The sequence below is a fragment of the Vombatus ursinus genome, unplaced genomic scaffold, assembly GCF_900497805.2.
Source record: "Vombatus ursinus unplaced genomic scaffold, bare-nosed wombat genome assembly UNPS02014817.1, whole genome shotgun sequence".
NCBI lineage: Eukaryota > Metazoa > Chordata > Mammalia > Diprotodontia > Vombatidae > Vombatus > Vombatus ursinus.
In genome coordinates this window covers 14934994-14948765 of record NW_020954595.1, presented here as the reverse complement: position 1 = coordinate 14948765, position 13772 = coordinate 14934994, and the positions used below count along the sequence as shown (strand labels likewise).

Sequence of the window (13772 nt, the reverse complement as noted above, 5' to 3'; positions counted from 1 at the left end):
CACTGTGACGTCACCTAGCTGTCCCTGAGACCTTTATGCTTCAATGCTCTCTGCAAAATTCTCCTCCTCCTTGCTCCCGTGAAATGTGGGTACCCTCTGACCCTCTGGCTTGGGTACCAATGGGTACAGTCATCACCTCTGTTCAGATACGGCCCTGAGCCGCCTCCAGAAGCCTGGCAAACCCACCAACACATCTCTGCCTAGACGTCCTGTCAGTGTCTCCATGTTGACATGTCAAGAAGAGTGTTCTTCTGTCCACCCAAACTCGACCCGCCTCCAAATGCCGCCATTTCCGCCCTGGACCCCAGTCCTTTCCAGCTCCTAGGTTTACAAAGTGGGAGTTCACCTCACCAGACAATTTCCTCCCCTGGCCGAGACCTGTCAAAGTGATCACTGTGCCCGCCCGCCCACTCATCGCCTGCCACAGAGGCTCAGGTCCCTAATGTTTCCTGCTTTCAGCTCCTCCCTCTTCTACCCCATCCTTCATGCAGCTGCTAATCATGCCCCACTCCACCTTCATGGCGCCTTCCTGCTTCTAGAGTAATATCTAAAGATTGAGAGGCACCACTGCCTACTGGTTAGAGAGCAGGCCTTAATGTCACAAAGACCGCAGCTCAAGGTCTACCTGGGATGTATACTGGTTGGAGGACTCTGGGAAAATTGCTTCCATTTTCAGCATCCCAGGAAACACCTGAATCAATCACTCCAATCACTTAATTAGCATGTATCCAGTGTTTACTATGACCTAGGTAACGTGCTGGATCCTTGAGAAAAATGAAAAAATATTCATACCTGCACAAAATCAATACAAGAAAGTTACGGGAGGGAAGACACAGGAGCTCGGGGAATCAGGAAAGGCTTCTATCGAAGGGAGTATCTGGAGGAAATGAGGCCTTTTAAGAGTTGGAAGTGTTAAAGGAGTGTGCTCCAGGCCTGGGACACCAACAGCAAAGGTGTGGAGATGGGAGATGGGGTGGTGTGTGAGTGGAGGAAGGGGCAGAGTAGATGAGACTGGAAAGGGAGCTGGTGCTTTAAATACTTTCATCTCTGAATGGGAGCTGCCTCAGACAAGCTGAGACCTCTTAAAGACCTCAGCTTAAAAAGGTCAAGGTCTCCCACTGCATGGGGGGTGGGGGGGCCTCTCCAGCTGTCCTGGATATCTGACCAGTGGACCCAGACTTCTCTCCAAAAGAGAAAGTGAGGCTGGTGACTGTGCACAGCCCTGCCTCGCTTAAATCCAATTCACTGGCAAGTCATGACATCACTCTCCTGAGGTCTTGGTCCTCTTTGAGAACAGAGGAAGGACAAAGGGACAGTTCTGCCACATCACCCCCCCCAATAATGGGGCACTGGTGATTAACCCCTAAAAGGCCCTAGACTTTCCCACGTGGCCCAGGTCCTTGGCATTTGCCTGAGGCTCATCTCAGTAGAATCCTTTCAACCGGCCTTTCATTGTGGCTTTGACCCTGCCCCACTCTATTCTCTGTTACCCCTAACCTAGCCCAGTCCTCCACTGTCTGCTACCTCCAGGTGGCCTGGCCAATTCCTACCTTTAATTCCATCTAGACCCCTTCTCTGTTACCCCCCAGTCACCCCAGACTACTCAGCCACTGCTCGATCACATCCAGATTTTCCCACAGTCTTTCTGTAAAAAAGGTCCATCTCGCCTCCATTAATGTGCTCAGTTTCGGCCAATAGCACAGACTCACTAGGAATCTCGCCCACCCCACCTGGTGTTTTAATAAACCTTGTCTCTGACTGAAAGAAGACTTGAGTTGAATTCTTTCGGGGCAGGACCGTTCCTTCTGCCCTTGAATTTCGGGGTTGCCATCAGCCCTAGACCTCAACACTATGGCCTCTAGAAAAACCCCAAAAGCATCAAGCTGCCATCTAAAGGCCACCACAATGAGACTGACACCAACCCCTCCCAACTTTCACCTCACCTCCCCAAGGACTTTCTGTCCCAGTCAAACTGGCCTACTACCCATGTGCCACCATAACATCCTACATGCTTCCTGTCCCCTCAAAAAAGAAATTCCCTAAATATTTATTTTTGACAACTTACAACTACACTTTTGCAAAAACAAAAAAAAATCAAATACAATAAGATTATTTAGCTTACCTGAGGGTATGTAGGATTTAAATCTTGTGGATAATCTGTCAACAAAGGCACTTAAAATTTCTAATCCAAGTAATGCCACCTGTAGGAAAAAAAACAAACAAACCCCAAAACATTAGTGGCTACAAGGAAAACTGTAAGTGCTCCAAAAGAGCACATTCAAAATACAATTACAGATTTGAATTAATTCGACTTCCCACATTTACCAAGGTTTTTCAAAAACCAAGATCAATATTTGATTTAATCTAAACTACATTTGTCAGGCTTAAAGATTCCTTTAGAAGGAAAAGTTCAATAGAATTCTTAAAGTCACAGATTTCTGTCTCCACTGGTTCATTTACATGACGAGCTATTGTAACAGTGTAGATTATGGAAAGACTGGTTCAGGCCCAAGCCCTGTCCTTAATTCTATGTGAGACCTTACAATAGTAAAACCAAACTACCCCCTAAAAGGGGGGTACCATGACCCACAGCCACCCTAGGCATAAGAGCTGGACCCCACATCGGCTAACCTTCCCAAAACAGGGGCAACGTCAGCACCTGAATCCCGAAGGGCGGGGCAGGGAGGAGAACAAAAAGGAATTCAAGCAGACAGCAAGAGCCCACCCCTGGGTCTCCAGTGCCTACAAATCCTCAGTTACAGGACGGCCCAGATCCCAACACACAAGAGGAGCAAAAATGAGGGGCCTGAAGAGGCAAGGATGAAGAAGGGTGCACATCTGAAGGGACCATTGGGGGGAAATCCAACTAACGGGACCCAAAGCGCAACCCCACCAGCCAGCGCAGAAGATGCAGGGGCAAAGGGCTGAAGGGAGGGGAATGCTCCCTCCAGTCTGAGTAAAGACAGCCCAAAACTGTGGAACTTAGAGAATGAAATGCCAATTGGAAGAATTCAGACTGCCTCCAGGAAAAAAGAAAAACACCCCAGGCTGCAAATTCCAAGACACAGTGTCTTTCAATTTAACAATTCAATTCAGAAGCAATGCTGAGAGCTGAGCCGGTGGCAGAAAGACCTTCAAAGACAAAGGAGAGGACATTTGAATAAAGCCAGACTATTTTGCACCCACTAGAAAACACAGAAGGGAAGAGAAGAATGTGTTGGGAAGAACAAATGGGGCCAAGAATGTAACCCAGGGTGACCTAGGGTGGGAATCTGAACTTCACCACCCAGGACAAAAGATGGACGTTCAATAATGAAGAAGAGTCTGAGACATTTTTAGAAAGAACACAAGGACTGAGGAGCATCTGCTTCTCAGACATTCCAAACAAGACAGAGGGCAATGGGGGCAACAGCGATAAAGGGGATAAAGGAACACCAGAGAGACCACAGAGACCAGACAGACGCCCCAAGGCACCACTCATGGCACGGCGCTAGGAATGGATCCAACCACCCTGGAAAGCCATTTGGAAATCTGCCCATCCCTACAGGTTCCACAGGCAGGCACGCACTCCAAGGAAGCCAAGGGTAAAAAGAAAGGTCCAAAATACAACACAATTACTTTGGAACCATACTTTTTATGTTGACAAAGAACTGGAAACAAGGCAAACATCCATTAATTGGGGAATGGCCAAACAGACTGTGGAACATAAATATGATGAAATAGTACCAAACTAAGAAACAACAAATATGGAAAATTCTTATTTATATGGACCAGAGCAAATTGAGGTAAACAGAACCAGAAAAACAACATATAGTATGACAACAATATGAAGAGAAAAAGAAAGAACAAAAGAGAGAGATGGGAAAAAAAAAAGAAAGAACAAGGAAAGAGAGGCTATGGAATTACAGTGACTGTGATGGACAAAGATGACAGCTCACCCAGTCCAGTCACAAGTGTGTGGTACAGCGACTCTAACACAATTAAACTCAGAGACTTCTCAAGGAAGCAAAAATTACTCTTTATTACAATCTCGCGAGAAGGGGCGTCTACTCCTCTAGTACACTACCAGCAGAAGAGAGGCAGGCACAAAGGACAAAGCAAGGTTATATATCTTAACCAAAAAAGAAACTCCCACCCCGCCACTATCCCTTACTCCCATTGGCTGGGAGACGGGCTTACATTCTAGGCGCGAAAATCTTTCTCATTCCCAAAGAACGAGGAAACAGGGTACAGCCAATCCAAATATATATGTCCTTATTTAGTATACCTAATGCTGACATGGCAGAGGCAATCAGGAGAGGGTTTAGGGCCGAATTAAACTTATGGCCTGTTCGTTCTCTCAGAGCCTATCTCTAGTTTCCAGACAGTCTTTTCATCACCACCCTGAGAAGTCTTCACAGAGGTTATATCTCATTCATAAGGAACAGCAAGTTTCAGCCCCTCTTCTAAACCGATGTTTAGACTCTGCCTTTTACCCTCCCATCCACACTACTGCCCCTTACCCCAAAAAGAATTTGGGTCCCATTTGTCTCTGAGCCCTAGAAAACCCCACCTTGGACTCTCCTTGAACTCCCACTTGATCAAGGAAGTCTTTAGCCTTCATCTGAGGCTATAGTTGTATCAATTAGCCTTTCATTATTGCCTATGCCAATCTCCCAATTTTCTTGTTACCCTTAACCTAGCCCAGCCTTCCAGTGTCTCTTACCTCACGATGCCCTCCTACTTCCCACTTCTGATCTTATCTAGACCCCATTCTATTTCCCAGTCACTCCCATGCAGATCCTCCCTAGACCCCTCCTCCAGTCACCCCAAACTACTAGGCCACTCCTAGATCCCTCCCATAGTCTTTCTGTATATAAGGTCCATCTGGCCTCCATTAAGGGGATCGGATTCTTTAACAGTCTAGCCAAATGCTCAGATTCTTAAAATCTAGTCAATGGCTGAGATTTACTTTAGCCCACTTGTCAATACGAGGGTCACAAATGTTTAGATTCCTTAAGAGTCTGGCCAACATGGCGAATCTTTAATAAACCTTGTCTTTGGCTGAAAGAAGGTTTGGGTTGAATTCATTTGGGCAAGACCCGTATCTTGCTATTTTGGAGTCCCAGCACCTTTAAGCCTAAACCTCAACACTACTACACCTAAAAGACAGGTGAAAGGTTTCAGTGAAAACAAGGAATATTTGTAAAACTCTCGGAACAAACAAATCCAACCCAGGACTCGTGCTTGTCTTCGTAGCTCCTTCAGTATCATTTGAAGACATCATGGTTCTGAGGGCCCTGGTTTCTTTTCTTCCTATTAAAATGTTAGCACTACATCATCTGGCAGGTCCTTCTAATTACTCAGGTAGATCAACCTCTCCAGGCTACTCTGAACTCCTGTGTGTGTTTGCATTTCAAAGATCCTAGGCACTCTGGCCTTCTCATCAGAAAAGCCTGAAAGTCCTCAACTCAACTCAAAGTAATTTTTCCCCATAAGAATATTCTCAGCTTTGCAGAGTCAGTTATTCTTGGTTATAAGCCTTAATCTTTTACCTCTTGTAACTGTGTTCCTAGATCTCCGTTCCTCACCTATGGAAGCTACCTGGTTTCCTGTCATCCTGGCTGTACTTAACTGCTTCTTTCTAAATGTTTACAGCATTTTCACTTTAACCTGGGAGCCACAGATTTGAGCTAGGACATTCCTAGGACTTTTTCCTTTGGGGGTTCCCCTTCAGGGGACCAGGAGATTCTTTCTATCCCCACTTTGGCCTCTGGTTCTAAATAATTTTTGTTTATAATTTCTGGAGATATAGCAACCAGGCCTTTTTAAGTCATGGTTTCATGGAGTCCTCTTCATGTGACACAGAGGTGAAGACAAAAAGTAGAAGGCATCTCAGTGATGTGAGATGAGAATGAGAAATGTATTTTCAAAACAAGCCAGAGCTTTTGCCTTACACTTAGCAGACTGGCAAAGATGACAAAAGATAAGGATTACCAAAACTAGGGGGAATCATGGAAAGACAACCCACCAATGCTTTGGTGGTGGAGCTGTGAATGAGTACAACCTTTCTGGAAAGCAATTTGGAATTAGGCAAAGTGGCTAAAATGTCTATACTCTAATGATAGGAAAGGCATCTAAACCCCTAAAAAGAAAAGACCATGTCTTTGAATGCAACCTAGTGCCTGAATTTTCCTCTACATTTCAGTAGCCCAGATCACTGGTACCTCTGCCCAAGGCATCTGGCCCACCCCAGCCCACCTTGATTACTAAATTAGCTTATTTGACACTCTTTAATCACTTCTAGACCCTTGCCTCTGGACTACGCCAGGCTATTTGTCACTCCTTGATACCATCCAGATTTTCTCACAGTGTTTCTGTATAAAAATATCAGTCTATCCTCATGGAATGCACAGATTTTTAAAATCTGTCCCACTTGTATTGGCGTCACAAATATGGTAGACTCACTAGGAAAATTGCCCACCCAACCAATGTCTTAATAAACTCACTACGTGGACTGAAAGAAGATATGAGTGGTCGAATTCTTTCAAGGAAGACCCCTCTCCCTGTACCCCTGCATTTCAGGGTTCCTAGTACCCCAAACTGCAACACTATGACAGAGATTCTGCTGCTAGGCATATATCCTAGGGAGTTAATGACAAAAAGAAGAGTCTATGTGCACCAAAATGTTTAAACTGCATTTTTTGTTGCAATAAAGATCTGAAACAAAACAGTTGGCATGGCTAAACAAATTGTGGTAAGTGAACAAAATGGAACATTACTGTGCTGTAAGAAACAAAGAAAAAAATGACTAAAGAGAAGCGTAGGTAGTCTTGCAAAGAGAGTAAACAGTCAAGAAAACAACACGTATGTTGAATACAACAGCATAAATGGAAAGAACTACAAAGCAACGGAGCAGAAATCCTGTGAAAATACAAAGCCCAAACGCTGAGAAAGAGATAAGACATCCTGACGGACTCCTTTGGGGAAGAGGGGAAGGGAAGGCATCCTATGGCTGTGTAGCTCTGACACAGGCTAGCTCTGTGACCCTGTAAAATAACAGCATCTCCCTGCTGGGATATCTGAAAAGCGTTCAGCACAGTGCCTGGCACATAGTAGGTGCTGTATAAATGCTTATCCCCCCTCACCCCAGTAGCTCCTTCTCCCCATGGCTCTAGGAAATTACAGATGTCAGAAGTTTCTAATGTACTAATTAATTTTGCTCATTTTTCTAAATCTTTTTCTTTAAAAAATTCTTTGCTATGTGTGATAGCTCTCTGGGAGAAGGATAAAGTGGGGGGAACTTAAAGGGTATTAAAAATAAAAGAGATCCACTAAATGTATTTCTTTTCATAAAATACACTCTGGGAAGCCCCCGAGTGGCCCTGAACAGGGATGCTAACTTGAGAGTCATGCCCTGGGAGGGGCACTTTCACGCCATCAAGGCCCAACGGCAGGTGCTAAGGCACCAATGGAGACCTCCCTCTGGCTCCAACCAGCCAGGATGCCAGCAACTATGCTTTCACGGTGCTATTTGCTGCTGACCGTGCAGGGCCTGCTCTGCTAAAGAGCTTGGCTGTATTCTTCCTTTGTTTTGTTTTTCTGGATCCTGCTAAGTCTGGAAATATTTTGGAATTCTAAAGTGTATGGAACAGAGGTCTCCAGAAAGCCCCAGTCTGCCTAAAAATCCCTGGAAACAAAGTTAGACAAAACAAACACAGGGAACGCCTGGCCCATGTCAAGCCAGGTCATGGGCAGAGCACTGGGCCTGGGATGAGGAAGACCCAAGTTCACACCCCGCCTAGAGCCCTAGACATACCCTGAGGAGGGAGTCACAACCTCTAGCCACCTCAACTTCCTCATGTGAAGCCTTATAATAGTCCTCACCTCCCAGGGTTGTTCCAAGGACAAAACAAGTCAATATGTGTAAAGTGCTATATGAATAGTGGTCATCATGCTCTTCCTCGCTGATGTGGAACCTTGGAGAGCTGCCCGGAGCACAGAGGTGGAGGTACCCATCCAAGCTGACACAGAACCGACACATACTGGGACACACGAAATGAACTTTCAGCAACAAAATTTAAAGAAAAGCCCGGCCAAGAATCATCCAGAACGAGGCAGCAAGAGTCTGCTCTTTGAGGTAATGCCAAGAGGACCCACTCATGATCACAGTCCTCAAAAGTGAACAAATTCAAAACCTTAACTCCTAGCCGTGGCAACTCGTTAGGAACAAAAGGAAGGCCTTGGGAAAAAAGACATTAAATCCACAAAAATGCTCAAGTCACAATCACTGAAAACACAAGGAGGACTGCTGAGGCCAACTCAAGATCAGTGTCCTCTTCAGAGCTGACAAACCAAAACTTGTCACCAACTCAAACCAAAAACAAGCCCGCAGGGGGCAAACCACACACCTCCCACCCATCCCTCCCTCCCACTGGATCCCACACCTGCACCCTGCCCCCAGGCTCCCTCTCCTCCAACCCAACACGGATAATAATGGCAGGTAGCATTTATACAGTGACCTATCACGTATGTTAACTGCCTAGGTCCTCACAACCACCAAGGGAGGTGGGTACTTCATTATCCCCATTTCACAAGGGAGGAAACTGAGGCAGTGAGAGGTTAAGGGTCACAGAGCTAGTTAAGTATCAGGGGCTGGATTTGAACTGAGGTCTTCCTACCACTAGATCCAAGGCTCTAGCATTGTATAGCAACCACCAACTGCCGCAGAAAAGTAAGAATCCTCTCCTATAAGACAGAAGGCACATTTGCTCATTTATTATTGGGTCAAATGAGGTGTTTGTACAGCACTTGGCACGGCACAAGGTTGGTGCTTAATCAATGCTTGTTCCCCTCCCCTCATTATAGTAAATAATGCTGCATTTTTTGGTTGGAGCTAAAGAGAAAAATGCCAAAAAAAGATCAAGAACTCGCCCGTGCAGTCAGTCCAGGATCCATGTTCTAGGGGAGCTCCCACTGGAGGGAGGGTCAGCAGCTGGCCCAGCCACCCGCCAGTGGGACCAGTGCTTTTCCCCAACACTCCCCCAGGGCTCCTGCCTCCATTCACCTTGGTGACCCTCTGAACTCCCAACAGCGGGCAGTTTGTGCTCCCTTCCTCACAGGAGACTTGGGCAGTAGATGGCCGAGCTCCCTCGGGGTTCTCCCATCTATGACCACACCTGCTGCAAGGAAGGGCTCTCATCCCTACCATTGCCTACTCAGGGTGCGGGCTGACCTTGCCTTCTCTAAGAGTCCTGGCAGGGTGCACTGAACTGGGAGACTCTGAGCACACCTCCAGACCCATGGCCAGTGGGACAGCCTCAGATCCCTCTGAGGCACAGGAGGCAGAAAAGGGATGGGCTCAGAGCTGAGAGGACGAAACAGGAAGTTGTCCAGAGTTGTAACTAGCCTTCTCACCTTCCAGAAACAAAGAAACCCATTCTCTTAACATCCACATCCTTCTGCTAACACTGCACTGGGAGTCCTGGATCACATGCCAAGGGGCAATGGTGAGGCCCAGGATGCCCAGGAGTTGGTTACAAGAGTACAAAGAAGGGGACAGTCTGATCACAACAGACATGCCAAAGACGCAACTGGAGGGAGGGTCCATCCATGGACAATCTGCAGGCTTCACTCAGGTCCAGGCAATGCCAAAGGATTTAGGGCAAGGCCCCCAACACAAACAGCATAGTTAGTCAGTCACCAAGCATTTATCAAGTACTTACTCTGTGCTAGGCACCATGCTAAGTGATGGGGACACAAATACAAGCAAATTCAAGCCTGCTCTCAGGGAGCTTATATTCTAGTGGAGGGACAGAGCACATCAATGGGGAGCTGAAGGAAGAATGTGCACAGCATGGTGGCATAGTCCAGAGAATCAGGGGTGGCTGGTCTGGGCCCTTCTCCAAATGGAGGCTCTGGGAAAAACTCGAGGGAAAAGGGGCCTGGGAGCCAAAGGAGAAGGCAGCTGGCACAAGGAAGACCTTTCCTCGATTCTACACTATTCAAAGTTATGATTCTACATAAAATTATGATCATTTGTTCTAGTCCAGTAGAAAAATGCAATGAAAATTTTAACAATGTTTTGTTTATTAATGTAATATAATAGCAAAGGATAAGAAAATTATTTCTGTTCAAATTTGTTACAAAGTAATAAAGCAGTTACAGAAAGCAAAATTTTTAAAGTTTAAAAATTATCTTAAGTTGCCAAACACTGTACCCCAAGATAAGCCTACACCAATGTGATGAAAATGTCATTATTTTTGTTTAAAGCACGTTAGCAGCCCAGACTGAACTGCCTTCCCTTTTTTTAAGTCTTCATGCAGATGCTGGTAGATGCAGAGAGCTTGACCCACGCCTGGAGGACTGGCGCACTCTCACTGACATCAGGGTCGCCATCCACAATACTTGGCCTCACCACTCCTCCCATTAGGAAGCTAGCTTCAGATTGTTCCCAGAGGGAGAACGTCTCTGTCTGCAAACCTTTCCATCTTTCCAGAACTTGCTGTTGATCTAAATAATGGAGATCAACACCAGGGCATTCTCTTGAGTAGGAATCACTCCCAGGCCGCCATTTTCTAGCTGTCCCAAGCCAAGCTTTCTTCCCAGGTTTGTTATTTCTCCTATCACAGTCTACTTTTCCAAGGAAAAACCTGCCCAGTAAGATATGCTTCCACACGGCAGCGGCTGTCTCTCCATGCCTCCAGCTGATTCTGCTTTTTAAAGGAACAGAAGCAACCAACACTTGCGGTAAAAGTGTCTTCACCGTCACCTCATGCCCTTTCCTTTCAGTGTCTGATGTGAACTGGAGCTTTGATCTGAAGGGCTGTGCGTGTGATGGCGGTTCTGGATTGCCAGAGCTAAGATACCCGCCCGTGCTGTCCCTGCGACACACCTCCTCCTTCTCGTGGCCACCAGGCTGATGAGACGTAGCCTTTCTTTCGGATTCCTCTTGCCTCTCTGTCCATGTTCCACATCACCCATCAGGCATTCCAACAGTGACGTGGACTTCTGTAATAGGAACCATAAAATTCCTTTTAGTTATGATGATCACGTTCATGCTGTTCAATCACATCACGTTTTTGTCCTAATGTGGTAACAAGCTTCTTTTTTGTTCTTGCGCTGGCTACGTCTGCATCTGAAGCCTTCTTCCTTTGGTCCGTTTTGCTAAAGGCTCTTTTAAAAATAACAACACAACTGCTGGTAAGCACACTCATTCGAGTGTGACCAGCCCTCAGATTCTGTGACCGGAGTCAGAGAGGGTTAGGCTCTAACAGAACTAGAGCCACCACCGAGGCCCTGAGACGCCATAAGAATCCCCCCACTGCAGAGCAACGTGGGAAACCTCTTCTCCACCCCATCTTTGATCTACTGCATTCTGATTTGTTTGCTGCCATATTTCCCCACGATGCTTTCACCTGGTTCTGGCAGCCCTAAGAGAGAGAGGGGGAGGAGCCACTGCAGACAGAGCAGGGGCTTCCCCTGCGTTCAGGAGAAAGGTTTCTGTGCCTTAAGTTCTACTGAGCAGAGGAGGCATTTACATCAACATGAGAAACACGCAAAGAAAAGCAAAGTCACTCCTTGGGGGAAGGTGGGAGAACATGAGTGGGTAAAGAATGTGCAAAGGTCTCAAGGCGGCCCTGGAGCTGAGGAGGGGGCTGGAAATGCAAAGGCACAGAGATGGCACATACTGAGAGCTTGCCTTTCTATAGCCCCTACTATGTGCCACTCCCTGGGCTAAGCATTTTACAGTCATGATCTCATCTGACCCTCACAACAGTCCCGCCAAGGAGGTAGGGTTGTGATCTCCATGGTCAGATGAGGAAACTGAGTCAGACCAGAGGAGAAGTGACTAGTAGAAAGTGTCTGAGGCTGGACTCAAACTCAGATCTTTCTGCCACCCACTGGGCCACCCAGCTCCCTAGATGATACAGCCTGCACCAGAAAGGGCCTCAGGTCAGGCAGTGAGGTGAAGCCCCCTCCCCGTCCAGGTGGGCAGACCTAGCAAGGCCTACACGGAAGGCATCACAGGGCCGAAGACTTCCAAGTATCCACAGGCCCTGGTCACCCACTGGACCTGATCCATGAGGCAGAGCAAGGCATCCACAGTCACCCAGAGGGGCCAGGTCAGCAGAGCAGCGCAGCGGTGTGAAGCTAAAGAGGGGTGGGGACACGAAGCGCCTGGAGCGGCTTGGTCAGGAAGGCCCTCCACCTGATCCAGGCGGCGGCCCCACGGAGCGGTCCCAATGAGACCCTCCTCCTCCTCCAACGCCCAGGACCCCCTCCCGACAAGCCGGGCCAGCTTCCCAGCTTCCGTAGAGCTGGCCCGGAGGACACGCAGGGCAGGCCGGGCGCCCTTCTTCCAGAGAGAGCCTGCGCCCGGTCATCGGTCCCGCGGAGGGCTCCGGGGCACTGGGGAAGGGGAAGGGGAAGGGGAAGGAGCCCAGGGCCGCCCCGTTATGATCGCCCCATTCTCGGACAAGCCACCAGGCAGCCGCGCCTGCTAGTCTCCGCGGACAGAGGAGGAAACTGAGGCAGGCGGAAGAGGAGCGTTCAGCGCCTCCCTCCCGGCTGGGTAGTGTCTGAAGCCGGACTGGAACTCAGGCCACTAGGCTGAGCCCACAGGGCCTGTCGGGGAGGGGTGCTCTGGCGCTAAGGGGGCGCTCCAGGGATGTCCAGAGGTGGGGGGGGCGTCCGGGGGAGCCCTCTGCGGACCCACTGTGTGCGCGGCACACGTGTCCCTCCGACCCCAGACCGCGCACGAGGAGGGGCAGGGCCCGAAGGGGCTTGGGGACCAGCTGCTCCGACGGACCGGGGCCTGGGGGGCGGGGGGGGTCTCCGGGCCCCTCCTCGAGACCCGCCCCGGGCGAGGCGTGCGCCCGACTGCCTCAGTGTCCCCAACTGCAAAATGGGGAGTAGGCGTCCCTCCTCAACGGTCCTCGCCCTCCCCTCCCCCACCTTGCTGTGGCTGGCCGGCAGCCAGGCGGTGAGCTCGTCCACGACCCGGCTCAGCGCGGCCTCGTCCGGCTCCGGCTCCGGTCCCGCGGCCCCCGCGCCCGCTCCCGGCGTCCGCAGCCGCCGCAGCAGCTCGTGGCCCGCCAGGAGCCGGCCGCCCGCGTCCCGCGTCCGCAGCAGCTGCGCGCACAGCTCCGACAAGCTCGGGCCCCCCGCCTCCCCGCTCCCGCCGCCGTCCTCGGGGGCCTCCATGACGGCCCGGAGGCGAGCACGGCCGCGGCGCGGTTCCGCTTCCGGCTCCGCTTCCGCTTCCGGGCGCACCGGCAGACGGCCCGAGGGCCCAAGCACTCAAAAGGGGCGCCCCGGCCTGGCGCGAGACACGCGACTGCGCCGTCACGGCCCGTGACGTCAGCGCGGCGTCCCCGCCCCCGAGGCCCGCGCAGGCGTGCAGATCGCCCCGCCCTCTGAAGACGACGCTCCATTGCGCCGGAGGGTCCCGCCCCGCCCCGCCCCGGAACGGCGGGGCTCCGCCCCAGACCCGCGCACGCGCACACCAGGCCCTCCGGGACACGCCCCCTAGAGGCGGTGCTTCCACCCTCCCCTCCCAGACCCGCTGGGCCTCGTCTTGCTCTCTGACTCCGAGGCTTGGAGCGGGAGTTCGTGAGCCAGTAGGACCCGCTCCCCTGCCCCTCCCCTCCCCTCCCCTCCCCGCCCCTCCCCTCCCCAACTACAGCTGAGGAACCTGAGGCCCAAAGAAGCCGAGGAGGCTTACAGAACCAGCCCCGCCACCTGACAAGAGGGAGTCAGCCCTTATTAAGCGCCAACTGTTTACCTAGAGC

General features: G+C 49.9%; 1 protein-coding gene across 11 annotated transcripts in view; it reads right to left on the bottom strand.

The window, feature by feature from the left end:
• CLASP2 (cytoplasmic linker associated protein 2) overlaps positions 1 to 13185 on the bottom strand; it is a 141467-nt gene extending 128282 nt beyond the window's left edge. For all 11 annotated transcript variants that reach the window (XM_027835789.1, XM_027835792.1, XM_027835790.1 and 8 more), the window contains exons 1-2: positions 12937 to 13185; positions 2123 to 2201 (exon numbers count right to left, since the gene is read on the bottom strand). In XM_027835789.1, the coding sequence (XP_027691590.1) occupies positions 2123 to 2201; positions 12937 to 13185 (328 nt within the window). The remainder of the gene's footprint in view (positions 1 to 2122; positions 2202 to 12936) is intronic.
• Between the last annotated feature and the right edge of the window lie 587 nt (positions 13186 to 13772).